The 12,966-nt window shown below is 34.2% G+C and overlaps 1 protein-coding gene and 1 pseudogene across 1 annotated transcript; both read right to left on the reverse strand.

Moving 5' to 3' along the window:
- Positions 1–619: 619 nt before the first annotated feature.
- LOC127119738 (transcription factor MYC1) lies at positions 620–3,283 on the reverse strand. The gene has a single exon (XM_051050047.1). It carries the CDS (start codon positions 3,061–3,063, stop codon positions 994–996), a length of 2,070 nt encoding a protein of 689 aa, XP_050906004.1. The 5' UTR covers positions 3,064–3,283; the 3' UTR covers positions 620–993.
- A 7,313-nt stretch (positions 3,284–10,596) lies between these two features.
- LOC127119739 (ribulose bisphosphate carboxylase large chain-like) lies at positions 10,597–11,765 on the reverse strand (annotated as a pseudogene).
- Between the last annotated feature and the right edge of the window lie 1,201 nt (positions 11,766–12,966).

The raw sequence follows: 12,966 nt of genomic DNA on the forward strand, positions 1-12,966 counted from the left end.
ATTATTGTAATTACAAATCTTTTAGGGTCATTACTTTTTTGTATTATACACCCACATGTGATAAACTATCAAAAGCAATAACACAGTAAAAGCCTCCATTACTCTTCCTTTTTTAGATAAGTATATAACATGACAGTAGATAAAGTTTGGTAAATCCATCAAAACTTATTTTCAACGAAGCTTAAAACCCATAAACACGTATACAAATCATAGCCTTGTACACAGACAAATTTGAACTACACTTTCTTTTCTACATCTCACTATGCATTTAGGAAGACACTCTCATTATCAAAGTTGGTACTTGGTAGGGTCATAACTCCACCACTGGTTAGCAATAGTAAAAAACTTGAAAATCTTAGCAAATCCAACGCATAGACAAAAGACACTCAAAAGGAATCAATCTCCAATAAAATAAAAGATAGAGAAGAAAACTGATATGCATTTTTTTCTCATGCCTCTTAAACATCTACACAATTGTTTTCTCCTATGATTAACCAACAATTCAATCCTACATGGAGGTACAAAGTGAAAGTGCAAGTGCATATTGGAGAACAAGCAAAATCACATAAATGAAAATCCAACACACTAGCTCACTGAGTACAACTCAAAGAAAGAATGATAAGCTGAAAAATAACATGTTACCCATTTATGAGAAAGATCCATACACATATATACACACACGGGTTCGGATGCACAATATTACATATAAAAATACACTTAGTTTTTACTTACTTCATCAAAGCTAAATCTATGACAGTGAGAAAACTGTCCCTAGCATATTCTAGTTCTAGTACCCTATTACCATTTAACTTCTCAAATTAAATTACCTCAAAATTCATACTAAGCTACCAAAAACAAAGACACTACTAGTTTACATAGATAGCTACCGGGAATCCATAAAATATCCCAGAGCCTCACAATTTTGGAGGAGTGAGAAATTCAAAGACATAACATTCCCAGTTAAATTCTCTCATTGCAACAGATTTGCAGATTTTATTGAACATCCCCGACTTTAGAGGACAATGCTGCCCGAAGCTGCTCCTGGGTGTAAAAACGACTCCCCATCTTCACAGTTGCTTGTTGTATCATCAAGTCATTCACCACAGACACACTGGCATGGTGCACTTCTAGGTCAAGCTCCATTAACGCCGCCATCAACCTCGCTGCAGGGTGGTTTTTCTTACTGCATTGGATCCTTATCATTGCATCCCAACCTATAATCTTGACGTCGATATCCAAATCAATTAAAGCTTGATTGGAAGATGATGATTTTTTGGGTACTGGTTGCTGTTGTTGCTGCTGTTGTGGTGGTGCGGGTGGGGGATGAGAAGAGTTTTCATTGATTTTCTGAAGCTCACTCTTCATTTCATCAAGTTGTTTTTCTAATCCATCTTTATCAGATTCTGTTTTCTGAAGCTTTGTTTTCAGTTCAGTAATGTAAGATATAGCATCTCCCAAAAGTGAAGCTTTATCCATCTTTGAAACATTAGGAACAACTGCACGAAGAGCATAGAATCTCTGATTCAGCTTCTCTCTTCTTTGTCTCTCAGCTTCAACATGATTCAATGGTTCTTCTCTTCCATTTGCCGGTTTCCTTCCTCTCTTTCTCGGCTTCTTTTCCGGCTCCACCACACGACTGTTATCCACCTCCTTCACCACCGAAGCCTCCAGATCCGAATGGTCTGAATCACCACAACCAGTACCACCTGAGAATTTCAAATTGGATGCCGCCGGTGGGACAATTACACCGGAAGTAAAAGATAACATTCCATCATCGTTGTTGCTTCCTCTTGAATTAGGCGATCTCCTCTTTCCATTTCCGTTGTTGGTGTTATTGTTGTGGTTTTCCTCAGCAACTGATACTATATTTGATTGACCGGAGAAGAAATTCGAATTTGAATTTCCATTATTAGTAACATAAGAACTCTTTTTACTCTCGCCTCCAAAACTCAGAATCTCACCGGATTCCGGCTTCAGTGAACGTTGATGATGATTGTTACTCCCACCATATTCAGAAAGATTCATTTCTTTATGAAAGAAACTTTGATTATTCGGCTTGCTTGTAACATGAACAACACTAGGAACTTCCGTTAAAGTACTTGAACCATGAGTTTCAAATTGTATCGTCTTGGTGACACTCACACTCAAACTCTGATTATTGTTATTGTTCTGAAGTTGGTGCTGGTGTTGTTGGTGACTTGGATTTGAAATTGATGTGTTTGTTGTTGTTGTTGCAGCAAGAGAATTTGTATCAACGGAATCTCTAGCTTCTGGATCGCTGAGCCAAATCGAAGATGGATCATTTTCACCTTGATGAGCTATTGCAGCAGAATTACCTAACTGCCAAGAAGATCCAAACTCAAAGTTATTATTGAAATTGAAAAGCATCTTCACTTTATTCATCAAATCATTGTTTTGATAAATCAATTCCGTAGATCCAAGCTCCAAAACACCGTTCGCCGATGGTATACATGTCAGCGTTTGTAAACCGTATTCCTGACCTTGTCTCGCTCTGTCACACGCCGAGACGGAGAGACTCTCGCCGCCGACCAACCAAACCGGAGTTGAGTTAAAGTAAGCTTGCCCGGGAAGTCCGCCGCCGTTGACAAAAGACTGAGTCATGGAAACTAAAAAGAACCATTCCGTATCGGTAACTTCTTCATCAACGGCAGATTCGTCGGTAACCGGATTACCGGAGATTAAAGAATTAAGTTCCCGGAGAACTTTTCTCCGGTGTTCTTGTTCAGCCGGTGAAGTAGCTTTAGATTTTGACTTTGATTTCGCTTTTGTTTTATCTTCTTCTCCTTTGTAGTAACCGTCACCCCAACCGAGAAGAGAAGTACCGGAATAATCATAAGACGGTTGCCAGAAGATAGCATAGGTCCAGAGTTCCGATGCGCCTTCGATTAAAGCTTGAAGCCTTTGCTGGAGTGTGTCTTGGTTGAATCCGGTGGTTGTTTGTGGTGGCTGAGACGGCGGCGCCGGTGGCCATAAGGTGGATAAATCAGAGGAGGTCATGAAAGCCTCCATTACTGAAGAATTATCGTCGCTCCAGAGATTCATTTACTTAAGTTGAAATGAAATGGAATTTTTTTTGGATTAAAATTTGAGGGTAAATTAGGGAGAAGAAAAGAAAATCAAGACAAGCTCACGCAGAACACACCGTGTGGTGTTGATAATGGATTGGGAGGAGAGAGAAGGGACAAATGAGGATTGGTTATTTTTGGGTTTGGAATTAATTTGGAGTGAATTTGGGTTGAATTTGAGAGTGATTGTGAGGTTTTCTTTAATGAAATCATGACAAAGCCTATCATTAATTAATTATTTGCAAAATAAAATAAAATATGGCGATGTAGTCTATACTATAGAAGTATTTCGTTCAATTTTCAAAAATAAAATAGAAGTATTTCTTTCTTGGGCTATGTAGTATAATTTTGAAAGTATCTTTTTGTAAAACTAAATTGTATTTTTTTCTCTAATTTCATTATAATTTTAATTATTCTATTTTATCATAAAAATTAATTTATCTATTTTAAATTTAAATAATTTTTTTATAAAGGTCAAAAATATTGAAAAAGAAAAGGATTAGAAAAGATGGGTGGACGAAGCCAAAAATCCAATCAAAAAATTACGAATCTAAAAAATGGTAAATCAAACTAATTTGTATATCAAATATTTCCTTATCCTTAAAGGAATGACTTAAGCCAATTTGCTATGCGAAAGTCAAAACAAAATTTTCACAATGATCACGAGAGATACCACTATAGTCTGAGGGATGATTATAGGCATCGCCACAGTTATACTTGAGCTAGTCAAAGATGGACGACTGCTAGATAACTTTTTTTTAATCAAAGGAGCCCTTGGAGGATGAATGGTAACATTGAAAGCTTTGATTAAACTAAAATCATCCATGACAGAAGATTTTGTGGAGTAATTGTTTCCTGCAAGAAAATTTTGAGCCCAAATCTTACTAATGGAGTGATGGATGTTAGGAGTATTGTTTCTTAATCTTGAACAATTTCTAGCTTCTCATATTGTATTGATGAGGAATGTAACATCAATTTTGAGAACAATTGCACATTGTTTGGATTTGTCCGTGTTGCACAGATTCCACCAATCCTCTAAATTTGTGGGAAGAGTAGAAATATTAGTGATTCTCCTAAGTCAAAGCTAAAGTGCAAACCCGCACTCAAAGAAATATCAATTTTAAATACAAAAAATTAATAGAGAATCAAAATTATTTGAATTTAAAATATGATGACTAATATAAAAGTCTCGGTCCAGACGACTTTAACATTGCTTTCATTAAGAAATGTTGGACTGCTTTGGAAGAGGACGTGGTGCAGTTTGTCCTTGAATTACATACCAAAATAGTCCTTCCAAAAACAGTTACAACATCATTTCTCGTCTTGGTTCTAAGGTGGATAACCCTCAAGATTTTGATGATTATAGGCCCATATGTCTAATGGGAGTCATGCACAAAATAATTGCAAATATTCTCGCCTTAAGACTCAAGAGAGTGACAGGTAATGTGATATCCAAAACTCATACAGGTTATTCCCAATAGCCAAATTCAAGATGGTGTGCTAGTTCTGAACGAAATAATTGATCTTGCCGAGAGAGATAGATAGATAGATAGATAGATAGATAGAGAGAGAGAGAGAGAGAGAGAAGTTGCATGTTTTTTTTCAAACTGGACTTCGAAAAGGTCTTTGATTATGTAGGTTGGGATTTTTTGAGATACATGCTTAAAAGACTATGCTTCGGCTCAAGGTGGATGGAAGCGTGCATGTTTAATAGTAACATGTTCGCTCTTGTAAACAAAAGCCCCGCGAAGGATTTTATGGTGAGTAAGGGACTTAGACAATTATGTCCTCTCTCACCGTTTCTGTTTTCAATTGTTGTAGAGGGCCTTGCACGACTTTTAAAGAAGACTGTTGGTGTTGGTAATATCCATGGATTCAGAGTGTCTGCATCTCGTTCATTCAAAATCTTTCTATTTGCAGAAGATACAATCGTCCTAGGCGGCAGTTCCTAGTAAAACTTGTGGTCAATAAAGGCAATTATTAGAGGATTTGAATTAGTGTCGGGTTTAAGGATAAATCTTTGCAAAAGCAAATTATACAGATTAAACCTAAACGGACAATTCTTGTTAGCGGCCTCCTATTTTCTGTTCTGCAACGTTAGCAAGATACCCTTTAAGTTCTTGGGTATTATGGTGGGCTCGAATCCTAGACATTGTGCCACTTGGAAACCGGTAGTAGATGGGCTTAGAAGAAAACTCAACAATTGGAGTGGGAGGTTCTTGTCTATAGGTGGGAGAGTAACACTACTAACTCAGTTCTCATTAATCTTCCTTCATATCAAATATCATTCTTCAAAGCCCCCATCAAAGTCCTCAACAAAATAGTAAGCATACAAAGAAGTTTCCTATGGAATGGTACGCATGATCATAAAGGAATATCCTAGGTCAATTAGGCCATTGTCTACACAAAGAAGGTGGAATATGGCCTCAGAGTTAAAGATGTATGAGCGTTCAACAAGTCTCTTTTTCAAAATGAAAATGGAGGATCGTAAGTAATCAGAATCCAATTTTAAGAGATCTTATGTTGCATAGATATGGCAATATCTCTTTGACGTTGGTTTTGGAAAACAAAGGAAAAAGTCTAAAAATTGAATCTTTATGGTGGAAGGATCTATAATTGCTCGGTACGACACAAAACTTGAACAAAGATTGATTCTAAAGTAGTTTATCATGTAAACTTGGTTCCGGTGTTGGAATTTCTTTTCGGCATTCGAATCGGACAGGGGCTCAACCGCTAAGTCTAGCATATTTAGAGTTGTTCAGTTTGTCCTTCGTTCAATTTGGATGTGTCGCAAATATGGGTGTTTGGCTTGAAAGGTGTTGGGCATGAAACCTTCATATAGAAGACATTGATGGATGTTGGGCATGAAACCCTCATTAATGAAAGCAAAACTATAATTAAACATTTAGAACTTGTTTAAATGAGTTTTAGTTTTAGTTTTAAATAACTATTTTATAAATTAATTTTAAGAAATTCTTTTAATATAAAAAAGAAAAGAAAACATATTTGTAATTTAACTTTTAAAAAATATTTTAAAGTTGCATAATATTACAAATTTATCATTAATGAAAAATGTACTATTTTTTCTTTTTTTTTCTTCTTTTCTTCCTAATTTTTAAAACTAAAATCTAAAAACCAAAACCTTTAAAATCTATTTTAATTGTTTTGTTTTTAAAACTCTTAGTAGAGAATATTTTTCAAAAATATTTTTGTGAAATTAGACTACAAAGCAAGTTTTATCACTTTCAAATAATATTTTGAAAATCGGATCGAAGATCGAATCGATTAAACATTCATGTCAAGGTTCAATTGGTTCAACCGGTTAAATTTATGATCGAATCGTTTATTAAATAAACTAAAAATATTAAATTAAATTTCATAGATATGTCGGAAAAATGGAATTTCCACGACGATGGCAAAACCCTCTGATATTATTTGACAATCCAAATTCTTATTATACCCCCAAAATGGATTTTTGAGAGAATCATTAGCCGAAATGATTAAATGATTCTGTTGATACATTCGAGTAATTAACCGTTTTACAATTAGTAAACTATATTTATTGTCATAACCTACATTTTCCAAAAAAATGGATCTATGAAAATGATGACTATAAGCAAGTCCATAAATATACTCCCTAAAAAGAAGTGGGTATAGGAAGTCCTGTTGGCGAGATCTAGATCGTTCTAAATATACTTGATATTCCTTCATTTTCTAAATTCGATTTGGTCAAAGGATCAGAGATTCATTGGATTCTCAAATGGTACATAGTGCGATACAGTCAAAACAAGGTATTCTATATCTATATTCGAATTGAAATCAAAAACAAATATGAATAGATACCTAGAAAACGAGTTAAAACCGATTAATGGACTATCTCCTCTCGCTTGTTCCTTCTCATTTTAACAAGCTAGTTAGAAATCCTTTATTTTTTGGACCAATCGCTCTTTTGATTTTGGAAAAAAATATCTTTATCAATATACTCTTTCTTCTACATATTTCTTGCTACCCCATAACATAATGGGGTATAGCTAATAATTAGGACTCATAACAAAAATCCTTAATCCATTCGTGGGAAAAAGTTTTTCCACAGCAAGCACTAATCCTTTTTTAACATATAATTAGATGCGGTAATCATTCAAATAAAAAATGAAAGCTCGTTGCTTTTTGTTTCCCTATAATTGGAGCAGTTAAGCTCTATCCCTTTATTAATTCAACCCAACGTAATTCATTTATTCCGAGTCAACAATTCAAAGAAAAATATTGGTCGGATCCAATATGAATGAAATTTTTTTAGAATTCACCGTTGATACGACATGCTGCTTTTTCCATTCATTCCTTTCTGGATCAGTCGTGGTCTTACAAACCCTACCGATGGTATGGATGAACCAATTAGTTCATAGAAATGTGTAAAAAATGGAGTCGCGCTTAAAAGCCGAGTTCTCTACCATTGAGTTAGCAACCCTAATCAAATTACAAACAAGGATGTGTATAGCCAATCGCAATAAAAAAAAAGATGCAATTCTATAAATAATAGAATCAAATGTTACATATTACATTAAATTACAATGAAAAAAAACAGAAAAAAAATTAGAATAAAAAATGATAGACCACTTATTTAGTACAGTAGTTATTTGTGTATTACTATAGTTTTAAATTATTATTATTTTTTACATATTTTTCATATTTCTATTTCACTTTGAATAAAAAAAAACTTCTTGTTTGTATCAAACAAAATACAACGAATCCACCATATATTCACGATCAGATTATATTTGTTTGATACACTGTTGTCAATATTAGTGTTGAATATATATATATATATATATATATATATATATATATATATATATATATATATATATATATATATATATATATTATATATATATATATATATATATATATATATATATATATATATATATATATATATATATATATTATATATATATATATATATATATATATATATATATATATATATATATATATATATATATATATATATATATATATATATATATCGATCCTTCGGATCGATAGGATTTATTATAGATACAAACAACAAGTATTGTGTACAGTATTCGGCTCAATCCTTTTAGTAAAAGATTGGGCCGAGTTTAATGGAAATTAATAGAACGAATGATTATTACTGGATTACAAAGTATCCATTGCGAGGAATTCAAATTTGATTTCCTTCCAGACTTCACAAGCAGCAGCTAATTCAGGACTCCATTTGCAAGCTTCACGGATAATTGTATTACCCTCGCGAGCAAGATCACGTCCCTCATTCCGAGCTTGTACACATGCTTCCTGTAACACCCCGATAAAATAAGATAATTATTTAAATTGAGTTAATAATATATTTATTAATTTAATTAAATAATTGGAATTTTTATATTATTGGAATTACTATTATTGGGTTATTATTTTATTGGAATAAAAGTTGGAAGTTAGAAAAAGGTCCCATTTAGTAAAAAGGTTTATTTTTCACGTGAAAAGGAAAAAGGAGACAGAAAAGTGGAAAAGGGCAAAGAGAGCCAGAGAACAAGGGTTGAAGAGGGAAAAAGCTTGAAGCTCAGAGATTTGCCGGATTAACTCAGGTAAGGGGGGTTTATCATCGTTTAATGGGTATTATGGGATAATATGTCATGGGTAGTGATAAACCATTGATTGATCTCTGAATTGGATGATTATGATGAAATTGTGAAATATTGGATGAACGAAATTGGGTTATGATTGAGAGGAATTCGTAGGAATTAGATGTAAAAATGTTAGATTTTTGTGAAATCGAATAGGGTATGATTCGTGTTAGATGATATGAACAATTATTGTGAAAAATTGGACTGTGGAAGGTTGAATTGGATAGATCTCGTAGCAGAGAAAGCCATAGCAGATCTGGAAGTCTGGTTTCTGGTCATACGCGTATGGCACTAGGCAATACGCGTATGAGATGGCATGGTACGCGTATGGCACTAGGCAATACGCGTATGGATGAGGAAGATGATGTTTTGAACGTAGATTGGTCTCTGTTGGTACGCGTATGGAGAAGTGGTACGCGTAGCATACGCGTATGAGATGGTGTTACGCGTATGGGATTTTGTCAGGAGATGGGCCATACGCGTATGGGGTTAGGCAATACGCGTATGGGCAGGATTGTGATTTTCCTGAGCTGTTGTTGTGCAGTTTTTAACTGTTCAGCTGAGTAACGTAATGCAGATGATGTATGATATATTAGGGATCATTTCCCGTTGTTTTGAGTAGTATAGGTATTAGTAGAGTGTGCTAATACTGTGGTTGTTATTTGGTATGATATGATATGCTTATGTGATAAAATACTGCTGATGTGTGATAGTATGCGTGATGCTGTGAATGTATCAGTTATGTGTGCATTGGTGAATAGACTGTTTTATGGCTTAGAGTATGAGCATATATCTATTCTTGAATTGTTGTTGATGATGTAGCATTGCTAGGTGATTAGCATGCATGTTGTGGCCTTTATGGTGGTAGCTAATTCCCATGGTGAGGAATTAGTGATGAGTTATTGTGGATTGTTGTTGATGTTTGCATGCTAGGTGATTTAGCGTGCATAGCATAGCCCTTGGGGTGGTAGCTAATTCCTATGGTGAGGAATTAGTGATGTGAGTCACTAGGTCTCAAATGAGTGGGACTAGTGAGCTTGGTAGCCGTACCTGGATTTGGTCGGTGAGGTTGAACTATATGTTCACGAATAGTCGGTACCGCATGCATGGAGTCTCATTGCATAATATATGTATGTATGGCGTATAATATGAATGGATGTATTCCAATATTATACGTGTGTTTTATGGTTGTTTTGAGTTTGAGTATGATGATGGTGATGATTATGAGTTGATATTGCCGTTGCTGAATATGTGTAATCTGATTAGGGTAATGATATGTGTTATATTACTTAGCATTACATGATATTTTATAATGCTTATTATATCGATTGAAGGACTCACCCTTACAACTATGTTTTTAGGTAACGAGCAGTGATTGAATAGAAGCTAGTCCTGGGAGTCTAGTGTAGTCCTTAGTGGGTCATGCTCTAGTAGATGTAACATCGGGATGGGATGTTTTACTATGTTTTCTTTTGGTTGTTGAACAACTTTACATGTAATGTAGTACATGATTTGAATGTTGTTATTTTGTATCCGCTGCGAATTATGCAAAAGTGTCCTATTTTGATTGAATAAATGAGCATGACAGGATATATTGATGATTGGTGTGAAATGATTGTGTGACACCCTTCAGGGCATAATTACTCTGATTGATATTTTATTATTTTAATTAAATACTTGGGGTATTTTAGAAGGGTGTTACACTTCCAGAGCTACTCGATTCGCTACGGCACCAGGTGCATTTCCCCAAGGGTGTCCTAAAGTTCCTCCACCGAATTGGAGTACAAAATCATCTCCAAATATCTCGGTCAGAGCAGGCATATGCCAAACGTGAATACCCCCTGAAGCAACAGGGATAACACCTGGTAAAGAAACCCAATCCTAAGTGAAATAAATATCGCGACTTCTATCTTTTTTAATATAATCATCACGTAGTAAATCAACAAAACCTAAAGTAATCTCCCTTTCTCCTTCAAGTTTACCTACTACAGTACCAGCGTGAATATGATCTCCACCAGACAAACGTAAGGCTTTAGCTAATACACGAAAGTGCATACCATGATTTTTTTGTCTATCGATAACTACATGCATTGCACGGTGGATATGAAGAAGTAGACCATTATCCCGGTAATAGTGAGACAGGGTAGTATTTGCAGTGAATCCACCTGTTAAGTAGTCATGCATTACGATAGGAACGCCCAATTCTCTAGCAAATACAACTCTTTTTAGCATTTCTTCACATGTACCCGCAGTAGCATTCAAATAATGTCCTTTGATTTCACCTGTTTCGGCCTGTGATTTATAAATTGCTTCGGCACAAAATAAGAAACGGTCTCTCCAACGCATAAATGGTTGGGAGTTCACATTTTCATCATCTTTGGTAAAATCAAGTCCCCCGCGGAGACATTCATAAACTGCTCTACCATAATTCTTAGCGGATAAACCCAATTTTGGTTTAATAGTACATCCCAATAGGGGACGTCCATACTTGTTCAATTTATCTCTCTCAACTTGGATTCCGTGAGGAGGACCTTGGAAAGTTTTAACATAAGCATAAGGGATTCGCAAATCTTCCAGACGTAGAGCGCGCAAGGCCTTGAACCCAAATACATTACCTACAATGGAGGTAAACATGTTAGTAACAGAACCTTCTTCAAAAAGGTCTAAGGGATAAGCTACATAAGCAATAAATTGATTATCTTCTCCAGGAACAGGCTCGATCTCATAGCAGCGTCCTTTATAACGATCGAGGCTCGTAAGTCCATCGGTCCACACAGTTGTCCATGTACCAGTGGAAGATTCTGCAGCTACCGCTGCACCTGCTTCTTCAGGCGGAACTCCAGGTTGAGGAGTTACTCAGAATGCTGCCAAGATATCAGTATCTTTGGTTTGATAGTCAGGAGTATAATAAGTCAATTTATAATCTTTAACACCAGCTTTGAACCCAACCTTTGCTTTCGTTTCTGTTTGTGGTGACATAAATCTCCCCCTACAACGCATGAATTAAGAATTATAGCAACAACAATAAGGTCTACTTGACATAACTTAGGAGTTAATAAAACCTTTTTACAAATGATCCATCAACTAATATTATCAATGAATCCGAATGGGTCATTGTTAAATTTTGGGAAATACATCATTATTCTATACTCTTTCATATGTATGGCGCAACCCATCAGTTTTTTTTAGTCTCTTATTTTTTTATTTTATTTTTGGAATATCATTTTCTAATCTAAATAATAAAAAAGATATTCTTGACCTTGACAGTGATCTATGTTGTATATGTAAATCCTAGATGTAAAAATCGGCAGAATTTTCCCAATAAAAAGAAAAATTGGTAAAAATGATATGCTAAGTATAAATCCTATGCTGAGAAAATAAAAAAAGAAGGACCAATGAGATAGAAAAACGGAATCATAAACAAAGTTCAGGTTCTAATTTCATAGATAATATAGTATTGTCTATAATCTGGTTGACCTTGAAAATTCAATCATTGAAATTTTAAAACAATTGAATTGATTGGATGGTACCAAGAAAATAGATTATTAACTTACATTTATTATTCGATATCATTAACCACTTGCTTTGTTATCGAACTTTTTATTTTTGAAAAAAAAAACCGATATTTTGCAAATGTCACACACAATTATATGTCTGCAACTTAATAAAATAAATATTTCAAAATACATTAAAACTCAATACCATAATATCAATAATACATATAATAACATAACATAATTGTATATTTAATTTCAACCTTCATTTAAGAATAATTTGAACAGATTAAAGAATTAAAATAAAATATGTTAAACTAATTCAAATCAAAACTAAAATAATAGAATAAAATAAATAAAATAAAATTTAAATAATTAAGAATACCTAAATTAAATAAGATAGAATTACAAAAATAAACAATACAACATATTTAATTGAACAACAATAAGCAAATTCGAGTTGAACGACGACAAATAAAAAATTCCTTTTTGTAATTGAAGAATGATTTAAGTTTTGATATTGACACATTTAGATTTTTTTTAAAAATGACTGATTTAATGCATTTTTTTGAATCGGAAAGTTTCACAAAACCGGCTTTGATTCATTGGTTCGAACGGTTTAATCTCGATTTTCCAATTTTACTCCGGTTTTGACCTACTAGTAATTTTAAAAGATTAATCGAATCGGATTTAGTTCCGATTCTCGGTTCAACCGATTGAACCGACCAATTTAATTCGATT

The sequence above is a fragment of the Lathyrus oleraceus genome, chromosome 2 (assembly GCF_024323335.1).
Source record: "Lathyrus oleraceus cultivar Zhongwan6 chromosome 2, CAAS_Psat_ZW6_1.0, whole genome shotgun sequence".
NCBI lineage: Eukaryota > Viridiplantae > Streptophyta > Magnoliopsida > Fabales > Fabaceae > Lathyrus > Lathyrus oleraceus.